We start from the raw sequence: 24,464 nt of genomic DNA, 5'->3' as shown, positions 1-24,464 counted from the left end.
AGAGCTTTAAATATGAGTAAGGCAAACCACTTTAAATTCATTTTCCTAATTCCAAGGGGAAAATGCATTAACATTATCCCTGTTCTTATGAAACTATGAGTGTGGATTTTGGGGGCATAAGGAAAAGGCTTGTATGGGGACAAGACAGACAGGACAAGACAGACAGACAGGGAGAGAAAGGAGGGGATAAGTGATCCTTCACCCCAGCGACTTTTATAGCTCTTTAGACTTTTTAGTCTCAATGATTCTTAAGCAGAATGAGGATGCCACCTGGATAACCAACACAGGAAGTGGGAGGACAGAGATGGTGTTTGGTGAGGATTGTGAAAATGAACAGTGTTCCTTCAATTTCCTTTAACATTCTAAGCAATAGCATAGTTACACAGCCAACAGCCTTAGGATGACATAGGACTATAGTTTCCACGTTCAGATTTTCTATTTGGTTCTTTGACAGACCAGACTGGTCCTTTTTACACAGTGGTCTATTCTTTTATTTCCTTCTTTCTTCCTTCTCGTCCTTCCTTCCTTCTTTCCTTCCTTCCTTCCATAGCTTTATTATATTTTAAACATTCTTTTTTACAGTCTTTTCTAAGTTATTGCTCTATTATCTGAAGTTCCAGCAGTGCTAACTTTACTGCTCAGTGGATCTTCTGACTCTTGCTCATGATAGATCGTTTACTCACAAGATTCGTAATTTTCAATTTTGAGCACGTCATCATGCGTCCTGAACTGCTAAAGTGTTGCTAATGTAGTGACTTTGTGTTTGCTTCTACCAAGCATTCTTGGGATAGCAACAGTCCAAAAATTGTTTTTGTGTAAATTTCTCAGTTTGGAATTTTCATACCATGTGAATATTATAAATCTGAATTTCAAAGCCATAGGCCCAGAAACACATTAATTTTTTTCAAAGGAGATTTTAAAAATTTCAGAACCCAAGACAAAGACAAACTACTTTATATCTTTCTGGCTTACTGGGTGGTTTTGAGTTCTTATTTCATGGAAGGGACAGCCTTCCAATGCCCAGGCTTTAAACAGGGATCTCAATTCCTTTAAGGGGCCCAAGGATACCCCTTGCTCCTTCTGCTAATATCCCTCAGGTGTGGGACCAATATCTAATCTAAAATCATTCCCAAGTCCCTATGTCTTTAGTTTACATGACTTCTGCCCTGACTTTAAGTTCCTTTGTTATTTCTGGCAACTAGAGATTTCCCTTTATATTTGTAAATATCACCAATGTATAATTTTTTAAATTATACTGATCCTATGTATTAAACATTTCTGGATTTGTAGCTAGAGGGGATCGAAATCGGTGCAGTCCTCTACAATGCCAGAATTGGAACTTGAGATAAATGTTTTAGATCCAAAAGAGAAGATTTATGTGACTACTTTTGAACATCTCATTATCCAATGTCAAACCTCATTCATAAGTCTTTTTGATTCATTGTGTTAAGCATTAAAATTATTTTCAATAGGAAGACAAAGAAATTTTCACTTACACCCAAGTTTCAGGAGAAGAAAACACAGCTGAACCATATAGCTCAAAAGATTAATAAAAAGTCATATTTAATTGTACAGAAAGGTCTTTGAGAATTGACACACACTCTTCATCTATGGGATAGATGAATATGTATATACACATATATACATACATGTATATATAAAACATATTATGGTATATTTACAATAAAGGCATGGTTTTGAAATGGACTCCTTATTTCTTAGGGGTTCCACAGAGAGGCTTCTGTGACAATATGAGTGTGAACAAAGAGGTCTCCTGGAGGGTTTGGGTCCACCAATTCTACTTCAACCAGAGTATTCTGCTTTTAACTCACTTCCATTTTTTACTGTTACATTGAAGAAAGCATTCTCTTCCAGAAAAAAAAAAGTTAAGCTACAATAGAATTTGTATTTATGAATGTGTGTATGAATATATTTACATTGGAAGCCATGGTATATATTCACAATTATATAAGCACATATCTTGATTGTGTTGGGGAAAAGAGATTGATCCCGGGGAATATGAATACAGTTCACTTGTTTAAGAAGACATGAAAATAACCAGGGTGTCACATACCTTTAAGGACACACTGAATTTACGTGAATTACTGTAAACCTTGATATTAACAGGATAAGAAAAGCAGATTCCTAGGTCACAGCTATTCTAGTTTGTGACTACTACAACTAGGGGCAGGCCTGGGAATATGCACATTCACAAAAGCCCCAGGTAATTTTGATGCAGGTGGTCCTTGAAGGAGGGTTGAGAATGGCTTCTCCAGCAGGGTTTTCTGAGGGTCTTGCTTAAGGTGATATCTAGTCAAAGGTCAGTGGTCGACTATGTCACTATATTTTTTACCTTAATACTTCTATGTAGTGGAAAGAAAAGGAGATTCAATTTTTCTTTTAATTCACCTTTTTATATTAAAGTAAAAAATCCAGAGAAGCTATTTTAAGGGAGGAAGCATTCAGTGTGCTACAAATTTGTCTATACAAGGTCTATATTTTGACACATCTGCCCAAACCAAGAAGCTTAGAGGTGAATTTTAATTCTGCATTTTAGTTAATACCCATAATTACAGAAAAACCTGTTTAATACACCATTATGTACGACAGTAGGACGTGCACAAATGAAAGCACTATACTGAACTGAACGGTCAAATCTTCAGCCTCAAATTTTTCCCTATAAATAGATGAAAAAGGGAAGAATTATTGGTCAAGACCATTAACCACTTGTACATTTTGTTGGAGGCACCAATGGTTAATTATGACCTTACTGGTGGAACTGAAAGTATAATTAATCATTCAAGCAATTGTTACTTCTAAAAATTACAGCTTCAGAGAGAGAGGCCTGACAAAGCCAAAAGTCTTAATTTTTGTATAGAATTCTTCATGTGAAACCGGGATTCTGTCAATACTCAGGCAGCACTTTATTATCTCAAATAAGAGCTGCATGTGATTACTATAACATGGTGCAACAGTTTAGCAAGGTGGTGTCAAATCAAGGTAGAAAAAAATTAAAATTTTGCAAAATAAAAAGTGACTGAAATAAAAAGACAAAATAATGGAGAACATATTCATAATTTGGACTGAAAGAAAATGGTCATTTCCCTAGTCAATATGGATAGCTCCAATGGATAAATGTCCATTTGGTATAAACAGACAACAAATAGAAATAGTGAAATGTTCATATCACTGATAATTACAGAAATGTAAATTAAAACCACTAGAAAGTAAGAAACTTTCCCATTAAATAAGAAAATGTGATAAATGTGACAAAACTCAACACTGGCAGGACTTAGAAGAAAGCTGCATAGATACCTTGCTGTGATGTCATGAAATAATGAGTTATATACTTCTTGGAGCATTTGGGCAGACTGCTGAGTTACGTTTCATGAAGTCATGCCAGCAATCAGGCCCTCTGTACCAGCCTTAAACGCTGCGGGCAAGATACACCAACAAAGGACCTTGAAAGGGGGAGAAACTCCTGCACAGAAGATGTTTAGCACTACATCAAATATTAATGCTGAAACTTGGAAACTGCCCATATGCCTAATTATTCAGAAAGAGCTAGAAAAGTGGTACGTTAACATGGTAATGTGTGTGTGTGTGTATATATACATATAAATAAAACATATATACTTGCTATTAGAAGACATCAATAGGAAGAATTCATAGGAATATGGGAAGAAATAAAAAGCAAAAAATGATTCATATATACACCGAGAGCTAAACTGTTAAGTTATTTCTGTATGGCAGGACTGTGAGAGTTTTAAATATGAAACATTTGATTTTCAGAGCAAACTTTCTCTAATTTAATTGTGCAAAAGTGATCTGTGGAGCTTGGTAAACCGGGGAGGGGGGGTGTCTGGAATGTGGGTTCAGAAATCTGCATTTCAAAAAATCTCTCAGGTAACCCTACATAGTTATCTGTGGAAAATACTTTGATTAACATTTATTTAGTGGTCTGGGTGTTGGAAGCATGTTAAGTTCCTTTTTGTGTCCATATTTTTACATTTACATAATAAAATATTAAAAAGTACATTTTTAAGCATTCCAAATGCTCATCTGATTAATAATGAATATGTCCAGAGGCATACCTGGGAGACTGACAAATTCCATCAATGTATGTATAGCCCATAACTTCCCCTATAAAGTGAAAATGCTTTAAGCAGAGAACAAAACCCAGTTGAGATGCAGGCTGCTGAGCAGTAGGCTAGGCTCAAACAATTGTAAAGTAATTTGCCTCCACCACCCACCATTCAAACCCGGCATCGGGAAAATCACTAAGTATCCCAGAATGCTCACTGCCATACTCAACTTTTAGAAGCAGTTAACCCGTGACCACTCCCTTCATCTTGATACATTTTCTTCACTGGACATACTGGACACCACACCCCCTTGGCTATCCTCCAATTGCACTGCTGGTTCCTTCTCAGTCTTCTTTGCTTTTCTCCCTGCTTCCTCACTCAGTCCATGGCCCTCTTCTCATTTCTACCTACATTTACTCCGAGTGATCTCAACAGTCTCACAGCCCTAAATACCATCTAAATGGCAGAGCCGCCCACCTGGACCTCTTCCCTAAGCGCTGCTTACTTAACAACACCACTTACAATCCCACTGCTTACTTAACAACACCACTTACATTACTTTTTCTTTTTCTGTTTCCCCCCTTGTACATTCCCCTTCAGCCACACACTCCTTCATGCTATTTCTTAAAATATGCAGAGTCCTCCTACTCTAGAGTCTCTGCAGTGGCTATTCCTTTTGTTTGGAATGACTTTCCCTTCATTACATATCTACACGGTATTTCCATGACCTTTGTTTTTGGATCTTGGTTTAGATGTCTTCTTCATAATGAGATAACCACCTTTTAAAAACTGTACTGATCCACCTCTACCTCCAGGTGCCCAATTCTTCTTATCCTGCCCTATCATCATCTAACATGAAATAGTATATAGTCATTTATTATGATTACTGTTTATTTTCAGTTTTCTCCATGCTAGAATGTAAGCTACACAAGATCAGGGAATTTTTTGCTTTTGCCTCCTGTTCATGATCTATCACAAGTGCCTGAACAGCGCCTGGCATATAGCATCACTGCATAAATGTATTTGTTGAATGGCTGAAATCTTAAGTGTCAAAGCCACACAAATATTAAGGCTCGACTGAACATAGTAATTTTACATAATGCTATTACCATCACTCAAAAAGATACAACTTTCTGTTGTTTCCTTCTCCAATTCAATTGTACACATAAGCTAGTACAATTTAACATACTAGGCATAGCAACTTGGAGAAACAGGACAAAGTTGTATACTCAACTCAAGATGTAGTCTAAGTAGGGAGTCTCACTTGGACGCTTCTGGAAGGCAAAGTATCAAATTCTTTCTTTAAAGGACCGAGCATAGAATCATTCATGCACCCCATGGGTCTTTTCTCCCTTACCAATGCCTTACTAGCACATTAAGGAAGATCACTTAAAGTTTTTATCAACTCTGTATCTCAGGAGCCCCAGTTACATCATAAGGTAGAAGCTATAAGCAGTTGGCGAAACATCTTTGCCTGTATTCCTATTCTCCCCAATCTTCCTACTCATTTTGGCTTCACAACACATACAAAATTTTGCTGCATTTTGTCTCCTTCCCTTTATTCACACTCACCTGCCTGTCTCCTTGAGAGCAGGGACCATTGCCATATCCCTGGTACCTACACGAACCCTGGCAGCACATCGTGATTGCTCAATTAACGTTCGTAGAATCAGTGACTGATTCAGAGTTTCATAAAGTAAGAAAGGCATTGCAGAGACATAATTAAGTATTAATTCACACAGCACAGAGCTAATGAAACTATTAATAAATCACTACAAGGATTTGTAATTATACAAATATACAAGATCCCATATTTTCATTCCTTTGTTAGCCAGAAAAGAAGCACCTTAACTTCACCTATTTATTCAATCATCAAAACACTCCTGGGAGTAAAGAAGTAAAACTCCAGTGTTCAGTAGAGGATAGTGAGAGTGCTAATAAAAGACCTAGGTTAGAGTCCTGACTCAACACAGTCGTGTAACTTCTAACAAATGCTCAGCCTTCCAAACCTCAGTTTTCTCACCTGTGAAATGGGACTACTATTTCTGTTTACCTTCAGAATAGTATTGTGAGAGTCAAATGAGATTAGGTCTGTAAAATTTCTTTCACATATAAAAATAATTATTTTTCCTATTCATTTTCTTTCTATTTCCCTTCAGCTTTCAGTCACTCAGAAAAAAATTAAGTATCTGAAGAACTATGATACAGTTCATATTTATACCTGTCATATATAAATTACTGTAAGCTCTTCAGAAAAGGAAGGCAATGAAATCTATAGGAAATGCCTTTCCTGTTTGCCCCAAACTTCCTTGAGTTAACAACTTTGAAGATAATTATCAAACTTTCTTTTAATATTTTCCTTACACAGCTTTCCTTTTCATCTAGTTTGGTTAATGGAGCCAAAAGTAATGTGGAGCTTGGATTTAAGAACGCCCAAGCCCCATCATCACTAGTTTTGACATTCTTTCAAATCCTGAATAAAAGCAGCAATTCCCTAACTGGGCATTGCTGAGCAAGGAAAGGGAAGCAAATCTGTTCCCTGATTGTTTGCAGATAAAACACAGAAGCTCATTTTCAGACTTCATGTAACAGACAGTATTTCTTCTCTGATTTGATTCCTTAATTTGTGATTTCTCACCACAGTCCTTATTAGCTGTTTTTACATCTCTCACCATTCTCCTACCTCAGTAACAAGCAAATAAACTTTAGTGGGGTCATTGAGAATTTATCGCTAACAGGACAGTTTTAACATTATTCAACACAACTGATTACATTGACAGCTTGTACAAAAATGCCCAGGAAACAAAATGCAATGACTTCATTTCAGGTAAATTCTAAACAAATAACAACAACAACAACAAATGATCCAGTATATTGAAATACATAGTGGTGATGGTAGTGGCCATGGCGACCAGACATAATATTTTAATAAAAATAAACTGACTCTAAAATTCCTCTCCCAAAACTTATGCTATGAAATTAAAAACAAAAAACAAAAACAAAAACCAACTGATGGCAAAGCCTCTTGCTTACCTGACTTATGTCACTGGTCCAGGCAGCTTTCTCCTGGCGTGAAGGTGCTAACAAGACTACAGTGAAAGGGGCAGCATCAGGAGGCTCCACCACTATTTTAAAATCCAGGTGTCCAAACACTTGCCCAGAACCTTTGGCTTCAACACACATAAGCCCAACAATTAGATATGAATACAAACATATGAGTGATAGCTGCTGTCACATAATTCTGGTAATACAATTGACGTGCACTTAAGTCCGGAATCTCATTTCAGCAATCTGGTGCTGCTTGGGTATGGGGGTGGCTTTGTGAAGCTCACAAGCAGATGAAAAGGCTGAGATCAGTAGGTTACTTAGGACTAGGATCCTGTGCTCTTTCTCATTTCATGTTTTTTTTAAATTTCCATAATTTACAGAATTCCAACGTTCTAATTCAATTTCTTTCTTCTCTACCACAGAGAAGTCACTATCATGAAACAAATTCAGTAAAGTGTGAATTCCCAAAGATGGCTTAACAAGGCTCGCAGGTTAAAGGGTTCAACAGAATTTTTCATCTATAAATGAATTCAGGGAGTTTATTATCCTTTACTTACTTCCTGCCTCCTTAAGCAGCTCTTCTTAGCTATGAATGAATAAAAACCATAGGACTTTTAAATCCTAATATAACTCTAAGTGGTAGAATGTGACTTACAGTCATCATCGCTGGCATCGGGCTCCTCCACCAACGTACATTCTATTAGAGAGAGAACTCCACCTGTCTGGAAACAAAGCGATTTTTCATTAAGAGGATGAGCATCTTGCATAGGTCAGAAGCTATGATTTGTAAACCTTACATTCATTTATGGTTTTGTTTTGTTTTTTACATTTTGGAGGATTTGGAGGGGGGTGGATCAGGTTTGTTTGTTTGTTTGTTTAGTGGAGGTACTGGGGATTGAACCGAGGACCTCGTGCATGCTAAGCACATGTTCTACCACTGAGCTATATACCCTCCCCCAATGTGTATGCGGTGGTTTTTTTTTTTTTTTTTACATTTTTTGTGTGTAAACCTTACATTCAAATTGCCACAGAAGAAAACAGCAATTCTGCATCATAAATGATATTTCATAGAGTCTAAAATTAAACTTGGATGTGCAAAAGTAATTGAATTCACTGAACTTCAAGATTCCCACCACCCCACCCATTCTCACTCCCGATGTTTATAAAATCTAGCAAGTCAGTCTATGGGAGACGATATGGCACCTTAGGGGCGCTGTAGAGTGAATGCAGCTCAGCACAGGGTGGAACTCTCCAACCAGAAAGTGATTTAAGCAGTAGAAAGCCATTGTCATGATGTTGGATATTTTTAGGCACTAGTAACAGAAGGGACAGATAGGCAAACCTTTTTTGTAAAGGGCCAGATAGTAAATCTTTTAGGCTTTTCAAGCCATATAACCTCTATCACAACTGCTAAAATCTGCCATTTGAAAAAGCATGAAAACAACCAGGGACAATATGTTAAAAAATGAGTGTCGCTGTGTGCCAATAAAACTTTATTATCAAAAACAGGCAGCAAGCTGTGTGCCACAGTGTGCTAACTCTTGGTACTGAGCAAGATGAAATAGCACTTAGCAAATATTACATAATCAGTACACTATAGTAATTTGACAAGATTTTTGTAGCTCAGCAGTCATCATTTGTCCAAGTTGTGATCTTAATTGCACTTCTTTATAGCAATGCACACTTAAATTTCTATTACTTTGGATCCAATTGACAACAAAGTAAATGTCAAAGTTGGTAACTGTACATTACCTTACCATACAATCATGACAATCTGTTTTATGATTGGGAATGTCATAATTCCCAGCAGACATGGGAAAGTCATAATTAAATTAACCTCAGTGCCTCTTAAGTGAATGGCACATAAAAGATAGAGTCAGGTAAAACCGGTACCTTGAGCAGATGCAGCTTTCCTCCTGAACTTCTTGTACAAATTAAAAAGTGTTTTGTAAATAAGAAGCACTGTCTTTCTCCTTCCTTTTTCAAAGACAATGAACCCAGGCGAACTTTACTAAGTTTCCCCCTCTCAACAGAAGGTACTTGAATAAGAGAACCTGGTGATCACAAAAGTGAAGAACACACAGCAATTAAAATTCTGTCAAGTGAGAGCTGATCCTGATGCAAAAACACTAGGGCCTGTTCCCCCAGATACCAAGGATTTATTTGATGCATCATTGGAACAAGTAAGTCCCCTGCACTCTGAGCAGATGAAACAACGCATTATGTTTTAAAGGTCACACTAATTCCTACTATTTTTGTAAAAACACTTTAGACTTGATTATTTATCTATAAGCTGGAGAGTAAATTTAAAAGAAAGCCAAATTGAATTCAAAAAACAAGGCACTTCTGCCATTTGTCCTTGGTAATCTGATCTCAATCAACTTACTTACTTAAGAATAAGGTACATATTGTATAATTACATGTAGTAATAAAATAATATAATAAAAAGCAAATAGAATTTATTCTTCATAAGCACTGAAGGTAGATAAATAGCATTGATATAATTTACTTTGTATTTTACATAGAGAATGTACAATACATCTATACTATAAAAATACATAAATTATACAATTCAACACAATTTAGTTAAGGACTATTTTTAAAGGGCAGCTATTTCAGGTAACATTTAAATTATATGTGATAAAAATTCTTTGTAGAATCTAAATGGAAAAGAAACTACATAAAATCTATACCCAGAACATTCCTATAAGTAAAATTGTCTTCCATTTAATGTGAGGAGTTATGCAAAGGCTTTATATAATTTTACCCCAGTAATGATCTCCTGCTCCCCCCCAAATAAAATTCCAATCTAAGTTAAAAATCAAACCAAAAAGAACTAAAAAAGATGCTTGCAAATACCTTGCCTCTGACTTCTGAAATGCCTCGAGCCAGTAATATTTCTATCTGTTTAATCCACCACCTACCCCAAGTGCAGCCTTACAAAGGCTCCTATCAGTCTCATAAGAAATGTTAAATGCATATTCATCCTTTAAATACTAACAGTGGTCATCACTAAGAGATGAGACTGCAGGCAACCTTATTTTCTTCTTCACACGTTTTCTGGGTTTCCTGATTTTTTTTTTTAAACGAGCCCAAATTATTCCTATAAGTGGAGAATAAAATCCTCTAAATTTCTACATTATATAAAATAGTTAAACTATGATTGTGGGTCACAAAAGGTTCATGCTAACATATGAATATTCCAAATAGCATTTACTTTTTAACAGAGATCCAAAGATGTGCAGGGGGTAAAGAACCCAAGTGTCTATGCCCTGATTCCATCTACCCAGGTGAATATTGAGGTGGGGTTGCTTGCCAGAGTCAGAGTCAGCAGCTATTCAGGGTTTAAAGAATAACACAGAGGCAGTCCTGGGGAGGGCGGGGACTGGAGAACAATGCAGGGGAAGGCTTGGTTCCAGCAGAGGGAACAGGTAAGACGGAGGAGAGAGGTGGGAGCACACTAGTGGAGAGTGCAGGCAGCAGGTAATTAAACATGAAGACTAAAGGAGAGAAGAAAAAGCAGACAGCAGAACACTTAGATGAGTACCTGAGCAGGTAACAGCAGCAGGACTGTACTCATGAGACCCAGAGGGTGGGATCTAAGCCAGAGGAGATCTTTCAGAGGACCTGGCTCATCCCCTCATCTCACAAGGCGAAACCAGAGCCTGCAGGCTAAGCTGCTCTCCTAAGGTCACAGCTAACTGAGTGGCCCAGCCAGGAGACGGTGGATTTTTATGTGGATTCAGCCACATAAAAACTGAACTCGGAAAGGGAATGGATGGGAAAAGACAGTAAGTTCTAGCTTTGTCCTGGGCAGTTGTGAGTCATCCAGGCAGATGGGTTAGGGCAGAGCCAAAGACTGCGCCACAGACAGGTGGATAAGCTGGTTGGGAGTCATTTTCAGGAAGGATATAACCAAGGCGATGAAAATTGGATAAGTGTGTTCATTGGTAAAGGCTTCTTGTATTTAACAACTTTATAAATCAGAAATTATAGAATAAACTGTTAGCTCGTGTATTAGTAATTACGTGAATTTTAGCTTTGAGGTTAAAAAAAACAAATGTTTCCTTGGCAACTATACACTAACACACTTTATCTGTAACTATTCCTCTCATATCCAACTAGGAGACTCTATGCATTAGGTATGCACAGAAATCTATACATCTGAATGAAAAGTAAGAAATTTCAACACTGGTTCATAAAATAACCATGTCGAAGGACACAGTTTAAGTGGATATTTTTCACATTTCATCTTACGTTTGACATGATGTTTCAACACAACCACAAGACTTGAAGATTCCTTTCTAGTTAATACAAATTAGAGAAATTATTAGTCTTAAATCAGTAATTCTTCAGTATCAGGCCACTGCTATGATACAGTCCCTCGCATCGCCATCATCAGTCTAACAACCAGGGCCAACTTACATAAACACTTCCATTTTCCAATCACTAATTTTCCCCAACGTGGCATTCAGGATTGGCTAATGCCCTTATTCTTGATTTTCAATTCAGGAGTGAAAAAAAATGAAGAGCAGTTTCCAGGTTATTGGGTTAGGCATTTGAGAAGATGTAACAATTTCTACACCCCAGGTTACAATTTCAAAGAACACTGGTACATTGTAAGTATTTTTGAGTCTGGGAATGACTAAAGTACCAGAAAGGTCCATGTCTCGTTCTCAATGCATTTAGCTCTAAATTCAGTCACCTTTTAAAATTTTTCCTAATTCACATTCCCTCAAGATAATGGATGATGTGTAACGGCTTTGGCACAAAATGTCAAGTTAGCTTGCCTTTATCATCTAATAAAAATTCATACCTATTTCATGTTATTGAAAATAGACACTCACTCCAAAATTTAGATCCTGATTTTTAAAGTTTATGTTAAAATCTCACAGACACTAGTCTAGAAGATTTTGTGAGTATTAGCTCATTTAATTCACAACAACCCTAAAAGACAGGTGCTACTATGAACCCCAATTTAGAGGAAACTAAGGCAAAGAGAGGTTAAGTAAATTGCCCAATATCACACAGCAAGGATTTGACCTCCATGGCGTGGCTATATCATCTACCTATTACTGCCTCAGACACTTAAACATTTGCTCAAGAAACTCTGAAAAGATTTTGGAAAATAAATGACAATGCCAGATCACTGCTATGATACAGTCCTTTGCATCCTACTTATCATCTAATAACTGGAATCAATTTACAAAAAAACCTGTTATTTCAATTGCTAAATTCCCACGAATTGACATTCAGGATTGGTTGACACCCATATTTTGAAGAAGCCTTTCAGATGACCTAGATGACTTATTTTTTTCTAGCCCTCAGAATACAAATTCATTTCAGATTGAAACCACACACCTATTTGTGTTTATGTGTTTGCACATGCATATACACACTGAAAACAAGACTGCCTATCATCCTTAAAAGTAAATAACACAAATACTGGTATACAATTAGAGATAAACTGCGGTCCATTTCATACAAAATAGAATCCCTCAAGGTTTAAAAACAATTTTTTAAACCCACCTCCATGGGCTTTAAAACTTGTTAAAGGTGTTTAGTAAAAGTAGCAACCAAAGCAAAACAATGCAAACTTTCCAAATTGTCCATAATTGGATTATTTTCTACTTTCAGATTAAGGTCAGGTTTTTTTTTTTAACCACCTTTATTGAATAATTCCTTGGCAGACTAACCAAGCCACACAAATACAGAAAAATACTGCTGAAAGGCAAATCATTATATCAACATCAATACAATAACATCAGATATATTAATAGCTGACAGAAGTGCCTCAAACAAGCAATAATAGCATCTGGACATGGATCAAAGGGAGCAGTGGCTCATGACTGTTTTTCCTCCAGGTGCAATGAAAAAAAAAAAAAAAAAAGATTTCTTCAATGTATTTGACCTTCCAGCATTTTTCATCACAGATGTTTTTTCAAACTTAGATCAAAACTGTCTACATTTGTAGAAATACATTAAACGTTTATCTGTAATAATAAGCCTCAATCAGAAGTCCTTTCAGAAATTGAATACTAACTTTTCGTTTCCATGTTCACATATTATAAAGCGCAAATCCTTTAGTAAGTATTTTTCAGTGAACTCCAAATACAAGAAAAAATACAAAATAAGACAGCTGACATTCAGAAGTGCAATTCAACAAGCCATTCAACGTAATCCATTACCCATTTTCCAGGTATCTATAATGGAAAACATCATACTGGCAAGAGAGTTTCCGTAAGCACTGCCCTTCAAAGTTACAATTACTGAGAGAGGCAGGCATGCGAACATGGACCTCTCGAACACCAGAGGACGAAATGCATGCACCAGGAGCAAAGGGGCTTCAAAAACAGAAGGAAGGCAAACACATTCTACCTGGAGGGGAGGGGACAGAGGATGAGGAGGAAATTTTACAAGGCTCTTTAGAGGTGTCTGGCCTGAGCCTAGTAGGACAAGCGGACCTTCCACAGGCACGAGAGAGGCGGATAAGGGCACTCCTGGCCCCCAGGCTGGAGGCAGCGCATGTAAAGGCACAGAGGCAGACCAGTGCCAGGCAGGCGGGAAGCCAATACGGGGACAAAGTCTGCGTAGAGGCAGAAGGGGGACTTCAGAAGGCCTGATGTTGTCAGCGTTATAGCTCACTATTACTCAAAGAAAAATTAATATTTAAAGCCCAAAATGAGAAAGGCATCATATCCTGAAATACACTTCCAAACTTTAACATGTGTGTGACTTCCCTCCTTGTAAATAAATAATGGAAAACAGAACAGCACGTGTTAAATTTTTTAAGTGTTCTGTGAAAAACTTAATGTGTGCGGCACAAATCATGTCTTCTTGGATGAGGTAAAAAAAAAATTTTAAGCAGCACATTTCGGTAGGCAATAGAAATGCAAAGATCTTCAAATAATATTGGCACATTACAAACAGAAACCACATTAAAGGTTAATTCTAGTTCCGAGTTTATATGCCACTCCTCATCAAGTTCAAAATTATACATGTGTGTAACGCATTGCCTCCCATCAACTCCATGGGGCACGCTCCCCTCCCCTAGAACACCTAAGCACTTGAAAAGAACTTGGAGCGTGGTTGACTTCGTGCACTTTGTAATGAGAGCCATGGAGGAATATACACTGTTAGGCTGTTGCTTCTCTGCAGTTTCCAGCACAAATATCTTCAACTCTTCAAAAGCTTAATTCACTGGGTGATGCCCCCAAAGCACACCCCTCAAACATGATACCTTCAATGTCACCAAAGTATGGCAGGGCAAGTTGACAGTGAGACATTTCATCTGGCAACTGGAATTACCAACTGAATCAAATCATATCATGTGGGGCCGACCCGGAAGTGCTGATGAAAAATGGGAACAAGAGACAGCTGTTTTCACTTCGGACATTGTCCCCACTGCTATGTGAAAGGGCTTTGAGTAATGCAAGCTTCTCTTGGGCCTTTGCCTGGATGTCGTCACCACCTGGCACTGCCACTCCAACCGGCCAGACCAATCTGTCCTCCTTGGAGCTGTAGAGAATGTCCGGTCCACTGAGGAGGAGAGTCCAGTCAGAATGTAACTTACTGTCCCACTCGTGCTTTACTATTATTGTGTTGCTGTTTTTCATGGCCCCTGAAAAGAAACAGCACAAAGGTGGGCCTCAATCACAGCCTCGGTCAAGGCTGTGGGGACGTCCCGCATGTACAGCGTCAATCACACAGCTAAATCACGCCTGCTCCAAAACACTTTCCTGGATCTGCCAGTGATAAAGTGACAGGCGCAGAGACCACTTCGATGGTGGGTCCGCTGAACAAGGACTTACCTTGGCGGATGAAGGTCTGGCTAGTGTCCAGCAAAATATCACAGCCCTCTACGATCATTCTTTCTATGGCAAGGTTCTTCCTTATGTTTTCAGTGTCGCTCACTTCATCGTGCATGACCCTGTCAGACACAGCGCAGGATCACGGTAAGAGATCTGCTGCTACCCCAGAAGGGAAGCAAAAGAGTTCCATGTGGGAAACTCAGTTTTGAACTTTGATCAGTTTAACTGGGGTTGTTGGGGAAGTCATGTTGGACATCCAGGTTTCATCAAGTTGTGACTCAAAGCAAAGCAAATGTCCACCATGATTCTAAAGGGTAAGTCAGTGACTATCAAGCATCTTGGAAATGCTGTTTGTGAAGGCAGCAGGAAGGCAACATATTATTTTATGAACAGCTCCTTTCATTGAAATTAGGACGCCGTTTCTTAGAGGTGGAGGAAATTACAGACCCTGACACCATTTAACTCATATAAGCTAAGGAATACAGACATAAATAAATGCCTGGAACTCTGAAAAATCACTGATAAATCCAAAATATACATTCTCCAACTTCTTACCAAACATGAATACAAAAATGGAACTAAAAACCATTTTTCTATTATGCTGAAAGAAATGTGAATATTTTCAAACTTAAACCAAAGTATACCTAGTCTCAGTTGTATATATTTATATGCAATAAAAACATTTTCAAAGATACATTTTTTTCTCAGTGCAAATTAACGGGCATTCTGATTCAGTACCATCTCAGGAGCTAGCATGTAACGTTCAGGTGAATCTGAGAAGCTGGACTGTGTCTTGTCTCTTGTTCCCTGGACACAGATATTAGGTTTCCACAAAAGATGAAATGTGCTACTTTGCCATATCAAGCCTTTATTATAAGTTCTCCACATACCTGGATAGTTCCTCTAGTTTTGATTTAGCAAACTCCAGACTTTTCCTCTCCACATGCTCATGGGGAGTATGAGCTAGGAGTTCATGAAGCGTGATGATATACCTGGGGATCTAAGCGCAAACAAAGGCCACGTGAGCAAGAGTCAAGAGGAGTAACACTGGACACACCCTACTGTGCCACCATCACTTCAGAAAGCTCACCTCTACTCTTACAGAGCTGATTGTTTTACAGTTTTTTAGGAAACAGATTTAAAATGAACTATGTTTCAAACTTCACACACACAGAAGAACTTCACCAAGAACACATGAAGATAATAAAGTATTATATTATAAAGAAATTAGATTTTTAATATAACCATACATTTATTAATCATAATTTTTGAAAATTGGTTCATAGGGAAACAGATCTAGCCATCAGCAAGTTACTTGAGTCTGTATTTTAGATTTATTAGCCTGTTTACAACACTTTTTTAAAAACACTGACATTCCTACTGCAATGTTCTCTGTAAGAATTAAAACTTGGGAGAAGATATGTTCATTCTTATCACATTCTGACCCTACTTTACCTCAACTCATCCTCCTAGTGGTAAAAAGTGTTGTTTAATTAGATTGTACTTTTGTTTATGAACAGACTATCTATCTGAATTCTCTCAAAGGCAGAAACTCCACCAACCCTGTGAAGGTTTTAACAGACCACAGTGGAAATCTAACTCAAGTTACAGTGACTCAACATATTTTTTACTGGCTTATTATTTTTCACTGGTTTAATTTTAATAAAAACCTGCATGAACAACAGCTACCACAATGTAGCCCGCTGTGGGTCAGATTGGGAACTCGAGGTTTGTACATGCACCCAATCCTCCAGCAAAATGTAAGGATTATATCCTCATTTTACAGATAAGGGAAAAAGGCATGAAGAGGCTTCATAACCTGCCCAAGGTGACCTCATAGTAACGGCGAGCCAGCCATGAGCCCAGTTCAGACCTGTGCACTAGCCCAGTAGGTCTCTTCTGCAGGGATGGGGGTCTCATTCAGCACTTGAAAGGACCTCTAAGAATGAAGAAAGTAAAACAGCTTCCCAAGTCCCCGTGGACAGCTCCTTCCATTCTGATCTGAGGTGCTGGCAGCCCCACCCACAGGTCTGCTTTTGCTCTCTTGCAGGTGGTGGTCTTTACTGGGTTATTTGCTCATATTTCCTGAGCGCCTACATTTATGCATCAGCACAGAGGGCAGCACCATCAGCACAGACGTGGACCTACGGCTCATACTCTGGGACCATGTCCTAGGGAAGGCCATCAAGTCACTGCATGGAACTGCAGACTCCTCAGTTATAGGAGGGTGGGGCACAGGAGACCCCTCTTCTGAAGCACATGAGAGGAGGCTTTCTGCCTCTCTATCCCATGAACTTCTCACTAAGACAGCTGGTTGGACTGTTCCACTGGGTGAAGGCTCCTGGGACAAGCATGCTTTCCGATATTCCTTTTGCACAGTGCCATGAATGATAAAAGTCTGCCTCCAAGTTACAAGAAAGTCAAGGCAATCAACAGCTAATGTACTCAATTTTTCATAACAAAGAGGGCAGGAGTGGGAGAGCCTGACTGCTTATAATGAAATGAAAACCCACAAAACAAAGTTTAGTCAATAGCTTCATGATCCTCCCCCATTAATTAAATCTATTTTAGAGAGCTCTTGGCTAAGATTCAAGTGGATGGATTTGAAAGTAACTGGCCCGTCCCACCTTCCGGTGGAGAAACAAACAAGCCTGAAACTACCAAAAAGTAGGCAAAGGACTTCTGCAGAGAGAAGTGGACAGCTCTCCAAAGAGCTACCTGTCCCCAGAAAACCCAATGATCAAAGTAACTATTGTCTAGATGAATCATAATTCTGCTTTCAATTATGAAACAACACTTGTCACTTTACAGACATTAATCAGCTTGCTCTTCAGTTACAGGAAACATGTGACTAGAGCAGGCTACTTTCTCGAGGACATCTAACAGCGTTGTACTGGTCAGAAGCAGATTTCAGGGTTAGCTTACCTATGGACTTATGAGCAACTGAAGCCAATTTAAACAGTTCCAGCCAAGCCATTGTCTTTGCTAAATACAACTTATGTTAATGACTACATTATTTTCCATAACAAATTTCTTTGTAACACTTGGACTTACTTGTCTGAAAGTTCAGTTGACAATAAATTCACTGCATCATCCAAATTCCTCCATGTTTCCACAGTTCAATATGGTTCATTAATAGCAACAACTGACTTACTCAACTAGGGCCGAGGAAGACTTAGAATATAACACTTTTCTAAACATACACAGGCTAAAAGTTCCCAGTTACCTCTCCACCTCCCTCTGCCTCCATTTGCCTCCATATCTCAGCTCAAGAAAAAGTTTGGGCAGAGGCCCGTTAGCAGTAAAAGCCAAGGTCACCTCTTCCATTCTTGCTCTAGAGGAAAGGATAACACCCCAGCCCCATCCCAAGGTATCCAGCCTACACTGGAGCAAGGCAGATGTGAAAAAGTACCACTGCTACATATCAGCAGTGCATGCAGAGGGAAATGGATATAGCTGAACCATCTGAGGGTTCAAACGCTTTCAGGACACCTTAGTGAAATGACCAAGAGGGAACCAGAAGGATAGAACAAATCTTGTTAAGAAAAAAACTTCAAGCATCTTCCCCCCAAGTATTCCATGTGGTCACTCCTAGGGAGAAGGCAGGAGAGGGAGACACCAAGGAGAATGAGGCCCTTGGACAACAAACTCCAATGTATCCCCTCTTGGTCTGTTCAAAATAGCTATAGGAAAGGGAAATAGTTATGGGTAAGCAAATAATTAATAGTCCAATTCAGTGTCCTTTCAATTTGCACATTTCTTGCTGTTGGACAAATTCTGGGTAAATTCTTTAAGTTTGAGGCTTCTCCCAGCACCCTTTGGTTACCCTGGTCTTAAAGAAGCCAGAACCTCAACATCTGACCCTTCATGTAAATTCTAGGATTTGGGGCAACCACAGTCTTGGGTGGGGGGTCCTAGACTAGGCTCCTTGCAACACCATGTAGTTACCCAGCCTAAACTTCCAGAACCAGAATCACAGAGTCAGAGAGCTAGAGTGCTGAGAGAGAGTTATAGGTCAGCTGCCTCCATTTCAAGATTAGGAAACAGATTTAGATTAGTTTGATTATTTTTCCCAGTGCTACAACTGAAGGGTGAGCAAAACACCCAGGTCTCCTAAACATTCCCAGTCCAATGGTCCTTTTCTGACATCATGGAGGTTCCTTGGGGTCAAAATGCCAACTCGTTGTTACTGGGCTTACACTCCAGGGGAAAGGAGGGAAGGTTGGTAAAAAAGTATCTCAGCATTTTTAAGAAATTCAAAGGCCTTTCCAAGGCCCCACATTCAACAGTGTCTGAACATCTCACCTCAAGTGCATGTCCAGCTCTGCCATTTTAAACAATTAAGAGAACTGCACCAACAGGAATAAATAGGACTTGAAAAGACATTGTTGGATGTCAGAAAGGGAGCTTGGGACCTCTCTGTTCCATGTGTCTTTCACAACCCTACCTTTGTCTAGTCACCTGAGTTGGGGGTTGCTAGACAGATTTAATCATAACCTAGAGCTAACTGCCAAAGATTCAATGAGCATCTCAAAGTATCAAACTCTATAAAATTTGTTTCACTGTAAATAAAATCTCATATTATAATTTCATAAAAGGTTAAAATAAGCCATTTTTTCCTTTGTAGTTTTTCTTGTGAAATATTTTTTCAGAGAGGCAAGGAGTTAAATAACTCAGTTCCATGAAAACAACACAATAAGATTATAAAGTTTCACTACACTTAACTTGTTTCAAATGCATCCTTTTGGTTTTTAAAAATCCTACTAAACTTCTACGGTGATTTCCAGGATTTCAAGCAGGACCGACAAACTTTAAGACAAAGAACTATGAACCAGAGCAGCATTTCTCTCTGAGGTGACAAAATGATCAGCTGGGGTCAGAGATGCCCGTTTAGGGAGACAGAGCTCTCCAAAGAAACCAGAACACACATGATTAGCAGAATCGGTTTACCACATGCCAATTTGGAGGCCTGGCCAGAAGCCCCACAAATTCCACAATGGGAACACTCAATGCTTTTCCAAAAGAACAAAATCAACACTTCTAAAAAGAACAGGAGATTCGATTCACATCTTGGCCTCTGCAGTTCTCACTCAAGAGCAGTAAAGTCTTAGGCATAGGAAAGAACACATGTGTGCTGGACCCTTCAGGTTGCTCTAATCCCCAAAGTGAAGGTCAGGACGAGTCCCAGCCTCACTGCAGCAACCTGACTAAGAGCCTAGAGTCCCCGGGACAGGGCAGTGTCTCTGGCTCCTGGGTGTCCACAGCCTCTATGACAGGGAAGGCCCTGGACTTGCTCTGCAGAGCTCCAGCCAAGGGACACTCAGCAGCAATCACAACAGGGCAGGAAAACAAACAACTTCCCAGCAGCCCTTCCACTCCCCTGGGAACCTTTTATGCAACCAGCATACCCTGGAACATTTGCACAGCAACCTATTTCTATAAACCTAATATTTTTAAACGCGCCGGAGGAGGAGACTCCACGGAAGAGGTCTGTGTGGAGTCTTTCGGTAAAGAGAAAATTGGGCTACTTTTCAAAAAAAATCATTCCTGACTCAAGTGTCTCAAAAATGCCTGGTTTTCTTACATACACTAGACAGACGAGAGAGAATGAATGTATGCATATATTTGTTTACCACAAGGTCAAGTTCCAGATGACAGTTGGTACACATGTGCCGCACAGGGGATGATACTTGCACATCTCACTCTGGTCACACTGGGTATCAGTCACATTGAGCTGGAGTCAATGACTTATAAAACGCAGCCAGATGACTTACCTGAAACATTGGATAGGTCAAGAACGTCTCCAGCATCCTCCCCTCACAGGCAGGGTTGGCTTCGTACTGTTTTAAGAGTTTGTCAAAATCTCTGTTTTGCTTACAATTGGCGAGCACTTGGAGGCTGTACTGGTGATTACGCACAAATTCTTGATAAATGTTCAGCATGGGGAGCAAGATATCAAACAGATCCGCTGGAAAGGAGAAATAAACATGGCAGTTTCTCTCGGTGCTCAGTCAATTATCTAAGGTACGGGGAGAGACTGTGTTCACTCTGCAGGAGTGGCAGAGAGTGGCTCCTGGCACCAGGTGTCACACATGCCGAGGGCCTCAGTCTAGACGCCTAAATGACTGACCTGGTAGAACGCACCCCGGGGCAGAGCCCAACTCCAGCCCCCAAAGAACCAAGACAGGCCAGGGAAAAGGTCACAGGGGCAATGAGACAGACTCCCAGCACCTAAGGAGGCCCAAAGGGCCACTGAGGAAATTCAAACAGCTTAGGCTGAATAACGTTACAACTATTTTAACCTAATTACAGCCACATTAAGAGAAAATCTAAGATCGCTAAAGCAGGCACTTACCTAAAATTAAAGTGGGCCAGTTTGCTATCCTTGCCTTCAGTCCTTGATGAAAAATTTCATGAAGAAACATGATTGTTTCACTATAAAACATGGGGAAATAATACAACTTAGTCACTATAAAGTGTCTATTTTGTTAAAGAGGTCCCTGGAGTCCTTACAGCCTTAATAAATACATGATACACATGTCTCTGAGGGCCTCCAAACTCTACGCACAACGATGACATGGATTATATCAGCCCCCATGAAGCAATTTATCTTTTAGACAATCTGAAAACCTCAAAGAAAATTCTGAGCTAAGCCTCACATTTGGGAAGACAGTAAGCACCAAATCACTGTCACATAACCCTCTTTATCAATTTATAATGAAAATAGCGTTCCACTGTTAGAATGTAGCAGTTCAATTGATAATCAGGAAATTAGTTATGATCCTTCTCTCTTCAGATTTGATTACAGAAGATAAACTGGGGAAAGGTCTCTCCCTTTCGCTAAAATGAGTTTTGACAGATGGAGAGAGGGGGAAAGATTTGACAGACCTCTATGGTAACTACTGGTAAGACACTCAACACAGAAATATAGAGGAATCTTCTGAAAAGGGTGGAGCCTACACAGATATATTAAAATGAAGACTACACATAAATTAGAGATTCAAATTTCTAAAAGGCTCAAGAAGGGTAGTTACCAAAGTAACGTTTGCTTCCTCCTCACTAGAATTAACCTACTCTTAGAACGAGCCTTTGAAGCCTTTTCTGAACTAACACATTGACCCAATCAAATACAGGATTATTCATGTCACTGAAATACTTTGGTTTATTATAAGTCAAATACCACTACAAGAAACATCAATGGGAAGTCCTTACTCTTTCCAAATAGTCCATGAAACAACATAGACACTGCTTGAAAACTGTACTTTGTTATTTTTCAATAGAAATTTTAACTTAGCAGTGTTTGTTGTTCAAGGATTTCAACCAAATCTAGTTTGGTAGATAGTGCAGATTCATCTTTCAGTCTCCCTCCCACCCTCCTTCTAGGTGGAGAGGATGGAGAGCTAAAACTACATTTCCCAGACTCCCTCACAGCTAGGGATTGAGATGGAAATTCAGATCCATCCGTAGATGCACTCAGGAAGGAAAGGCAGAAGTAGAGGCCATCTTCCAGGTGCTGAAAGTCAGTCTTGGAGACATGAGTGTTTTAGGAGCAATTTCAGCACCCAGCCTCATTGTTCTAGTTTCTAGACACCAGCTTCACATACCTGAGAGGCAGATGTGGTGGCAACGATGGTAGCAGTGGGTTCCTAACCTCTGGATCACATTTATGGCACTGTGCCCCTGAACTCACTGGTCCAAGGCCAGATCCCCTTTTCCTCCAGCCCTCCCAAAGGATTCTGTGAGCAGTGAATTCCCTCCAATCAGAGAAGGGATTTCTCTTTCCTACACTGGAAACTAACAGGTATGTCTACCTTCATCTTTTGATATCTAAAAGGTTAGAAAACAGATGAAATAATTCTGCATGTAGATAATTAGATTATATATATTTTAAAACATTTTTATTGCATTATAGTGATTTTATAATGTTGTGTCAAGTTCCAGTGTAGAGCACAATTTTTCAGTCATACATGAACACACATATATTCTTTGTCACATTTTTTTCACTGTGAGCTACCACAACATCTTGTATATATTTCCCTGTGCTATATGATATAATCTTGTTTATTTATTCTACATATGCCTGTCAGTTTCTACAAATTTTGAACTCCCAGTCTATCCCTTCCCATCCCCCGCCTTGGCAACCACAAGTTTGTCTTCTATGTCTGAGTCTGTTTCTGTTTTGTATTTATGTTCTTTCTTTTTAGACTCTACATATGAGCGATCTCATATGGTATTTCTAGGGCAGTCTACCCAAGCAATAGAAATAAAAGCAAGAATAAACAAATGGGACCTAATTAAACTTACAAGCTTCTGCACAGCAAAGGAAACCATAAGTAAAACAAAAACACAATCTATGGAATGGGGGAAAATTTTTGCAAATGAAACCGACAAAGGCTTGATCTCCAGAATATATAAGCAGCTCATATGACTTAATAAGAAAAAAAACAAACAACCCAATCCAAACATGGGCAGAAGACCTAAACAAGCAATTATCCAAGGAAGAAATACAAATGATCAATAGGCACATGAAAAAAATGCTCAATATCACTAATTATTAGAGAAATGCAAATCAAAACTATGATGAGGTATCACCTCACACCAGTCAGAATGGCCATCATTCAAAAGTCCACAAATGACAAATGCTGGAGAGACTGTGGAGAAAAGGGAACCCGCCTACACTGCTGGTGGGAATGCAGTTTGGTGCAGCCACTGTGGAAAACAGTATGGAGATTCCTCAAAAGACTAGGAATAGACTTACCATATGACCCAGACATCCCGCTTTTGGGCATATATCCAGAAGGAACCCTACTTCAAAAGGACACCTGCACCCCAATGTTCATAGCAGCACTATTTACAATAGCCAAGACATGGAAACAGCTTAAATGTCCATCAACAGATGCCTGGATAAAGAAGATTTGGTATATTTATACAATGGAACACTATTCAGCCATAAAAACTGACAACATAACTCCATTTGCAGCAACATGGATGTCCCTGGAGAATGTCATTCTAAGTGAAGTAAGCCAGAAAAAGAAAGAAAGATTATATTTTTTAAAGGATAAACTCTGTGTTGAAATTCAAAATAATCGACCTGCCTAGGACTTCAACTTCAAAGGCAAGAAAAGGGAATCTCGTTAAACAACATAAAAGACAACAAACATCCTATAAGCTTCACCTTTAAAAGACTAATTCTTGAAATCTCCCTCTAGGACAAGGTGTACTAAACAATTGCTAATCTGCATGAAGAGCTTATAGCCTCACCTGCCAAAAAGAGGCACAGCCTCTTGACTCCAAATTTAAACAGTATGACAAACCTGGACTTCCACACTCCACATCAGGCAGCCCAATGGAAACAGATTGCCAGAAGCAGCCTAAAACCATAGTAATGCTCACTCCAATGTCATCACTATCAGAGTGCAGTTCACCATCCACAGGCCCTTTGCACGGGCAGTCTCTCCGGTGGCATCACTCTCTCCCCAGGTAGCCACACGGCTTGCTTCTTCAACAACTTCAAGTCTCT

The 24,464-nt window shown here is 39.2% G+C and overlaps 1 protein-coding gene across 2 annotated transcripts in view; it reads right to left on the bottom strand.

Moving 5' to 3' along the window:
* Positions 1–24,464, bottom strand: part of RASGRF2 (Ras protein specific guanine nucleotide releasing factor 2) — a 208,535-nt gene that overhangs the window by 99,993 nt on the left and 84,078 nt on the right. For both annotated transcript variants that reach the window (XM_010949238.3, XM_045512437.2), the window contains exons 6-12: positions 21,300–21,379; positions 20,719–20,912; positions 15,835–15,944; positions 14,945–15,063; positions 9,027–9,187; positions 7,789–7,855; positions 7,119–7,255 (exon numbers count right to left, since the gene is read on the bottom strand). In XM_010949238.3, the coding sequence (XP_010947540.2) occupies positions 7,119–7,255; positions 7,789–7,855; positions 9,027–9,187; positions 14,945–15,063; positions 15,835–15,944; positions 20,719–20,912; positions 21,300–21,379 (868 nt within the window). The remainder of the gene's footprint in view (positions 1–7,118; positions 7,256–7,788; positions 7,856–9,026; positions 9,188–14,944; positions 15,064–15,834; positions 15,945–20,718; positions 20,913–21,299; positions 21,380–24,464) is intronic.

The sequence above is a fragment of the Camelus bactrianus genome, chromosome 3 (genome assembly GCF_048773025.1).
Source record: "Camelus bactrianus isolate YW-2024 breed Bactrian camel chromosome 3, ASM4877302v1, whole genome shotgun sequence".
Lineage (NCBI taxonomy): Eukaryota > Metazoa > Chordata > Mammalia > Artiodactyla > Camelidae > Camelus > Camelus bactrianus.
The sequence above is the reverse complement of the archived record's forward strand: the minus strand, read 5'-3'. Positions and strand labels throughout refer to the sequence as shown.